The sequence below is a fragment of the Octopus bimaculoides genome, chromosome 17, assembly GCF_001194135.2.
Source record: "Octopus bimaculoides isolate UCB-OBI-ISO-001 chromosome 17, ASM119413v2, whole genome shotgun sequence".
NCBI classification, from domain to species: domain Eukaryota; kingdom Metazoa; phylum Mollusca; class Cephalopoda; order Octopoda; family Octopodidae; genus Octopus; species Octopus bimaculoides.
Window position 1 is genome coordinate 30,472,629 of NC_068997.1, and position 8,604 is coordinate 30,481,232.

At 35.3% G+C, this 8,604-nt stretch overlaps 1 protein-coding gene across 4 annotated transcripts in view; it reads right to left on the minus strand.

Annotated features, from left to right (window-relative positions):
- Window positions 1-8,604, minus strand: part of LOC106881443 (transient receptor potential cation channel subfamily M member 2-like) — a 405,111-nt gene that overhangs the window by 103,596 nt on the left and 292,911 nt on the right. For all 4 annotated transcript variants that reach the window (XM_052974060.1, XM_052974058.1, XM_052974059.1 and 1 more), the window contains one exon: window positions 3,935-4,029. In XM_052974060.1, coding sequence (XP_052830020.1) covers window positions 3,935-4,029 — 95 coding nt within the window. The remainder of the gene's footprint in view (window positions 1-3,934; window positions 4,030-8,604) is intronic.

An 8,604-nucleotide genomic window follows, 5' to 3' on the forward strand; every position in this document is an offset into this window, starting at 1 on the left:
ATATATATATATATATATATATATATATAAGTTCCTTGATAACCTTTAGTTGTAAATTGCCTAAAAAACCTGTATATACCCACAAGCAAAACTCAGAGAAGCAAGAGACTGATGTTGCCTAAATATGAATATTAATCGGTGCTCCAGCATGGCCGCAGTCAAATGAGTGAAACAAGTAAAAGAGTAAAAGAGTAAGGTAATGAATACTTATTCTTCTCACAGTCAACATTAAAGGGATATTTGTGAATGCATGCATGGGATATTTATGAATGCATGCATGCATACATACATACAAACATACATACATAGGAAAATGGCTCCCTCCTCGGTGGAAGATTTATAATAAGTAAAAAATAGAAGAGACATACACACATAAGAGAGAAAAAAACTGCTGATTTACGGAAGACTATCAGTCATGTGATGATGCTTATAGCTTGCTAACAAGCAAATCAGTATACTTCACACCACAAAAAGTGAAGGAGATAGAAATGATGACAGACGATGCAAAATGAGGACACTTGATTGCAAACTGCTCACTTTCAAGTAGGAGTTAAAAGCTGTCAGTGAGAAACTCTAACATCACAAGGGAATAACTGAGAGATAAACGATAAACAAAAAATTTAACGAGAACAAGGCAACAGAGTACAGAGACATGAGAAGAGAAGCAGTGAACATGATAGAAGCCCCTTCATGAGAAGACATAGAGACCTTCTGGAGGAAAATTTGGAGCGAAGAAATGAATTGAACCAAGATGCCTTTTGGCTGTAAGAAATTCAAAGAATTTATTGTACCTACATTACACTCAAGACATACAACACTGATGGTAATACTCTTATGACTGTAATCAAGAAACTTCAGGGTGGTAAAGCACTTGGAAGAGACTTGATTGTTGGATACTGGTACAAGAAGCTAATCTTCTACTGACCACATTTTATCAACCTGCATCAGCAGCCTCTCAATGGGAATAATAGCATACCAGACTGGTTAGCTCTGGCAAAGACAAAACTGATCCCCCAATGCAGAACCACTCACATTGCAAAAAACAACTGGCAAATTGCATTCCAGAACTTAATGCATAAATTATATACAGCAAGTTTAAAAATCTTTCTCCATGATCATTGTGAAAGTCAAAATATCACTTCATCAGAACAAGTAGATGGGAGGAAAGGGGTCTGGGGATGTGCCAAGCAATTGTTCATAAACAAAACTGTAATGTCAGAGGTGTAGAGCAGAGATGGAAACTAGTGTCAATGTGGCTAGATTACAAGAAAGCTTTTGACTCTGTCCCCCACTCATGGATGCTAGAAGCCCTTCAACTTGATAAGGTTCCAGTGAGCATAGTCGAAGACATAGCTGATTTGACTTCATCGTGGGCTAACATCTTGTATTCAAACACAAAGAATGATTGTATTATCAGTGATAAAATACAGTATTGCAGGATGTTGTTTAGACTTGTCATTCTTGTTAAGGAAGTCTGAAGGATATCTCACAGGTTCAAAAGGAAACAGAAATACCAAAATTATACACTGCTTCTTTGTGGATGACTTGAAACTATATGTCAAGAATATTCATGAGATGAAAAAGGGCTTTGTTCTGGTTAAAATATTCTGGAGTTTGATCAGGATAAATGTTGCTATATCATTGTAAGAAGTGGAAAAATTGTAAACCAGACTAACAACATCTCCATCAATGATTTCACTGTTTCCCCCTATATATGATGAGGAATGTTACAAGTATCTAAGGGTGGAAAATATATCTTAAAATGGCACCTGTAACAAAACACATGTCACTAAAGAATATTACAGGCAAATAAAGAAAATTTCGACTTTGGAACTCTCTGCATTCAATAAAACAGTGGCCAACACTGTGTTTGCAGTGCCAGTGCTCATACCAACATTTGGGCTTCTTGATTGTATGCTTGATGAGATCCGAGCCATTGATGTGAAAACCCAGAAGATACTAACAAGCACACATAGTTTCCACATAAACAGTAACGTCGACCGCCCCTACCTAAAATGAAAACAAAGTGGCAGAAACTTAACATCAATCCAAACTATCTTTGAATGTCGTCTCATATCCCTTTGGCAACATCTTTTAACCACCGAGTGTTGAAGTGCATCCCTTGACCAAGTTTGCACACATGAGGCTGATAACATCATAAGACTTGGAAAGCAGCTCCTTGAGCAGTATTCCTTGTCTGATAATATTAAATACATGTATCATCAGATGAAAAGATGAGTCTGTATGAGCAGAAGATCATGTATGATATGTTAGTTGAATGCTCAGAAATGATAGTAACATTCATGATTGATAGTAACAATCCACGAACAAGAAATATCAACCAAATACCTGATTCACAAAAGGGACAGAAATACAGGAAAAACATAAAATGTGACAACTGATGTAGACTTTGTGGAGTTAACACCGAAAATATCATGCACATCATAAACAGTTGTCCAAATATGTCAACACAGCATTATCTACTGATGAGACATGATACCGGTTAGGATACTGTATATAATGAGATCCATTGAAAGGATAACCCCAAGGACAAAGAGACAAGAACCCACAGTATGGGGGAAGCCATGGCCACTCATAATGAAAAAGGAGTACTGGTAAAATGTCTCTGAAAATCTCAATAAAATGTAAACAAAATAAACACAAAAGACTTGATATAATGATTTGGGATAGATAAGAGAAACTGTGTACAGTTGTGGAAATCAGCTGCCCAGCAGATGTTAATATAAAGCTGAAGATCAGTAATAAAAAGAATACCTGCACTGAAGTATTGAGAAATCTGTAGTTACTCTATCCATATTACAAGTTCAGGTTATTATTGGGGTTCTGGGATATGTAACACACTGCCTAAATACCAACCTTGAGAAATTAAACTTCTTAAAACCAGAAAGGAAAAAGCTGATTTGAAGACTACAGATCCAATCCATCACTGGAGCTGTAAAAATCTGTAAAACTTTTCAGGAGTTCATCATTTAAGTATATATGAGCATGTCTAGATATGCAAATATACAAATCTCACATATACATACACGCATGTTGATGTTGCTGAAATTCCAAGGAAGAAGCCTTGAATGTAAGTTAGAAACTGGCTTTCTCTATATTGGCAAGAAATGCTAAAATAAAACTGCATAATGATATACATGCATACATATATGCATACATGCCTACTTTTTATGCATGCATGCATGCATATATGTCAATATCTTTCTGTATATCCTATTCAGTGTGGATATACTTTGGCATTCATCTGAACAACCATCAAGAACAAGCTTTTACCCAGCCTGCCAACTTCTCAGTATCAATAGAGACTAAATTTACCCAAGCACGTATCTCATAAGATTTGTATATTTAAGTGAGGCTGACAGTCTTTGAGTATTCCTTTATGGCTAACTTGTGTCTTTTGTCATATAATTGCATGTAAAGTACTAATCCATAATATACATAAATGTAGATATACATGTAGTATAAGTGCAGGCAGGTACCATAGGTGTGGCCATGGGATTCTGAGGAGTCGTCTATAAAGCTAAGCACTTATAAATGTAAAATTATTGGTCACTCTATGACCGGATATATATTTCACTGCATATAAATTACATTAATGGTCTAACTTTTTTAGAGTGTACTTCTTTTACAGATATATGATCCACTGATGATATATATATATATATATATATATGTGTGCATGTTTGTAAAGAGGCCGAGAGAGAGGGGAGAGGCTGATGAAAAGTCAGACAAACAATTAGTAATATTTTACAAGTATTCAAATTATTAAAATCTACTTTTACTATAAACAATATCTAAATACATTTCTTGACAGTGTATTTTTAGTTGTCACCCTCCAAAGAAGGAGAAGTAAAAATCAATTTATCAATGACTCACAATATGAACTGATGAAATAATAAATATATTATCTTACTTGCCAGGAAGTCCAATCTGTAAATAATTTATTCAGTGCATTATCAATTCTTTGCCACTTCAATGTAAGCTTCAAATTTCTACATTTGTTCTTTGCTGTAATATAGATTTTACAAGAAATAATTCAATTGATATTAAAATGTTCTTTTACGAAATCAAAATACTTAATATCATCAGCATGACTAATATGGTATCTTATAATTCCTATACACATCACTTCAGAAGGCAATGACCTGGTAGAATCCTTAACATGCTGGGCAAAATGATTATCTGCATTTCTTCCAGCTTTACATTCTGACTTCATATTCCACCGAGGTTAACTTTTACTTTAATCTTTCTCAATTCAATGAAATGAATATCATTTGAACACTGGAGTTGATGTACTTAACTAACATCCTCCACACTAATTTCAGGCCTTGTCACTATAGTAGAAAGGATGATTATTTGATGAAAACTCTCGCTTATTTTGATGGGTATGATGGAAAATGTCAGCTGTCCTCACGCAGAAGACTAGGGAGGCACTTGTTTATTGAAGAACCTGGACCTTGCAGAGAACTCTTGCAGTTCCAAACAATGCTGATTTCGTAGGTGTTCTGTCGTTACATTTGTACAAATCCTTTTTGCGCTATGTTGGTTGTTGAGTGCTGATACTTCCAATTGCATCAATTACTCCTGGTATCACATTCACTCTCTTCATTGATTAAAACCTGTTTATTTCCAACTTCAAATTGTCATAGTTGTTTATTTTTTCTCCTTTTTCTTCAATCCTGTCATCACCAGGATATACTCTGTTAATTTTCATGCAAGTCTTTTCTTTTTTGTTCACCACCATAATGTCAAGTGTTTTAGATGTCTGATCTGGTGGTCGCACTGAAACACTGCATCCTGCAGGAATTTGCAATCATCATTCTCAGTAATTTCTTCTGTGATTTGAACATACCACAACCTTACTCTTTGTAGGCCATAGTTTCCAGAAAGCTTCCAATGGATCATTCCCACCATATTGCCATGTCATCTTTTATATTCATGTTGTACCAATTTCGAGGATCTTCTGTATCTAACCTGGTCATGAGAGCCAATTTCAGGCATCCTCTGTATCTGTCTTGGCTATAAGAGCCAGTGCCTGGTACAGCATCAGCATATTTATCATTATTGTTGTTGTTGTTGTTGTCATTGTCATTATTATGCTATAATTGTTCAATATTTGGTAGATTGAGATAAATTTCTACTGCATCACGTGCTACACCTCTGTGTTGCTGGGGTGTGTGCAGCATTGCATGTTCTTTTATGCTGTTGGGTGTGTAAAAACTTTACTTGGTATTGTATTGTGTTAGTCTTTTTTTTTCTCTTGAGTTGTACTGCTTGTATTGTGTGTTGAGTGTGTAAGGTATTGGTTAACTAGATAGTGGTGAAAGTTTATTTCACTGGTCAATTGCTGTATAGAGTGTGTCTTATGTTTATGGGTTGTTATGTTTAGGTTGTATTATGGAATTGATAGTGTTTTGCATAAGATGTGGGTTGTTCCTACCAGGGCTATATTTCTTTGATAGTGTGTGTGTCTCACCAGAAAAAAACTATAGTGTTCTGGCAATAAAAGGATGTTTACATTTCGAATACTCAGGGAGAAAAGAAAGGATATATATTCACAGTGAGTTCTAGATATTAAAGTTTCAACATTTTTAAAGCTGATTCTTTGTGTTCAGCCAGAGAAAACTGAAGATAAGCAAGTTTTAAAACTTATTTTGAAGGAAATTTAAAATACTCACAGGAAATTATAGATATTCGAGTTTTTGAGAGTTATTTTTCAGTTGTTCTACTGGGTTGTATTAGTGTTTCTGTGTCTTCAGTTGCTGACTGGTCAGAACAGTGAAGATCACATCCGGCTGCTGCTATTATTACTATTATTGTTGTTATTGTTGTTGTTGTTGTTGTTGTTGTTGTTGCTGTTGTTATTATTATCATTATTCAATAGTTTTATTTTTATAACGTGTTTTCACTTCACTACCGAGCTCAGCTCTGTGAGCCTTGGGTATGTGCTGTGGTTTGCTGTGATGCTCTTACGGTTAATGTATTGAAAGTGTTTTGCATAAGATATGTGTAGTGCCCAGTAGTGCAATTTTCTGTATGCTATATCTATTTGCAAGTCCTGGTGTTTTTGTTATGCATTTATCTGAATATTTTTTATCATACCTAATGTGCCCACAATCTGTTTTTAGATTCCGTGCTGTGGTTTGCTGTGATGCTCTTATGGTTAATGTATTGAAAGTGTTTTGCATAAGATATGTGTAGTGCCCAGTAGTGCAATTTTCTGTATGTTATATCTATTTGCAAGTCCTGGTGTTTTTGTTATGCATTTGTCTGAATATTTTTTATCATACCTAATGTGCCCACAATCTGTTTTTAGATTCCACATTTGAATTACCTCCATTTCCAGGTCTTTGTATTTTGAAAATTTCTCGATTTCTTTTCGAGAAACGTTGTCATCTGCTGGTATTGATACATCAATTAGAAAGCATTTTTTTCCTTCATGATCTTTGACAACTATATCTGGCCTATTGGCCTTAATTTCTCTATCTGTGTATATTGGCATATCCCAAAGTATGGTTACTTTCTCGTTTTCTGTGACCTTTTCTGGCGTGTCCTATACCATCTTTTTCCTATTGTTATTCCATAGTGTTGGCATAGCTTCCAGTGTGTGTAGGTCCCAACTCTATCGTGTCTGAGAATATATTCCTTCTTAGGCAGGACTGGGCAGACAGAGATAATAGGATTTATTGTTTCTTGTCCATCTCCACATATTCTGCAGTTACTTGTTATGTTTCTTTTCATTATATGTTTTTGGTAATTTCTGGTGGGGAGGCTTTAGTCTTGTGCTGCAATTAAAAATCCTTCAGTCTCTGCTTTGAGTCCTGAGCTTCTCAACCATTGCTAGGATTTTTCTCTGTCTATTTCTTTTGCATTTAGTTTAGCTCAGTATTTGCTATGAAGGGGCTTTTCTTGCCATCATTTTATCATGGTCCGTTGCTATTCTAATTTTAGTTTGGATTTTATTTGATTTATAGCTTTTGTTGTTTCTTCTTCTTCTTCTTCTTCTTCATATTTGTTAGGTAATATGACCTCTTGTTTGTATTTATCAGCTTGCTTGTGTTTTGTAGCTATTTGTATTAGTTTTCCTTGCTTCTGAAGTAAGTATTTTTTCAGTCCTATGATTGTTATTTTATAATAGTTTTCCAGTTGTATAAGGCCTCTACCACCTTCTACACGTTGTATATATAACCTTTCTATATCAGATGTTGGGTGGTACATCCTAGATCCTGTAATTTTTTTTTTTTTTGTTTTCCTGTCTATTTTGGTTAGTTCATTTAGTGTCCAGTTAAGGATATTGTAGCTGTAACTTATAACTGGGACGTCTAGAATGTTAATACCTTTTATCTTGTTTTTAGCATTGAGCTCTGTTTTCAGTATTGATCTAACTCGTCTATAGTATTCTTTCTTTATTTTCTCTTTCATTTGTGTGTGTTGTATCCTATCTAGTTCATCGATTTCTAAATATTTGTATGTCTAGCTTTGGTCTAATTCTCTCATTTCATTGGCTTTATGTAGTGTGATGTTGCTACTCTTAACTAGTTTTCCTCTTTTCAGGGTTGCTTTGGCACATTTTTCTAAGCCAAATTTCATATCTATTTCTTTGGTGAATCTATGTACTGTCTGTAGTAGTGTTTTCAGCTGTTTATCTTTTGTAGCGTAGAGTTTTAGATCATTCATATATAAGAGGCAGCTGATTGTTTTGCCATAACATTTCTATCCACATCCAGTTCTATTTAGCATGTCAGATAAAGGTGTCAGTGCCAAGCAGAAAAGGAATGGTGAGAGCATGTCTCCCTGGAATATTCCTTTTCTAATAGGGATGGCTTTGGTCTTCATGAGTTCCTCTTTTGTTTGGAGTTGTGGCACTATCTACCATTTATTCATAGAGTGTCTTATGTATTTCATAATTATTGGTACTACCTTGTTCATGGCTAGTGTTTCGAGGATCTATGTGTGGGGAATACTATCAAAAGCCTTTTGGTAGTCAATCGAGGCCATGCTGAGGCCTTTCTTCTTTCTGCAGCTGTCTTCAGTTATGGCTTTATTGATCATTAGTTGATCTTTGCGGCTGTATGATCCCTTGCAGCATCCCTTCTGCTCTTCTGGAAATAGGCTGTTTTCTTCCTGATGCTTGCTCAATCTCTGCAATATTATTGCAGTAAAGGATTTGTAAATTGTAGGGAGACAGGTTATTGGACTGCAGTTTTGTGGTTTTGCTGTTTCAGTTGATTTGGGAATTAGGAAAGTTTTCCCTTGCGTGAGCCATTCAGGTATTGTCTCTGGCTCTGCTAGCATGTCGTTAAAGTTTTCAGCCAGCTTTTTGTGTGTTCCTGTCAGATATTTTAACCAGAAGTTGGGGATCTTGTCATACCCAGGTGCCTTCCAGTTGCTTAGTCTTTGCAGTGCCTGGGTGACCTCTTCAGTTGTTTATTATTATTATTATTATTATTATTATTATTATTATTATTTTATGTTTGACTTTTGTTTTGCATTTGTACAAGTTGGATCCAAGTCTCACCCAGAGACCTCAAGAGACAACAAGTTAGAAGTTCATGTAGGTGTTATGCCTAGGGTACCATATAT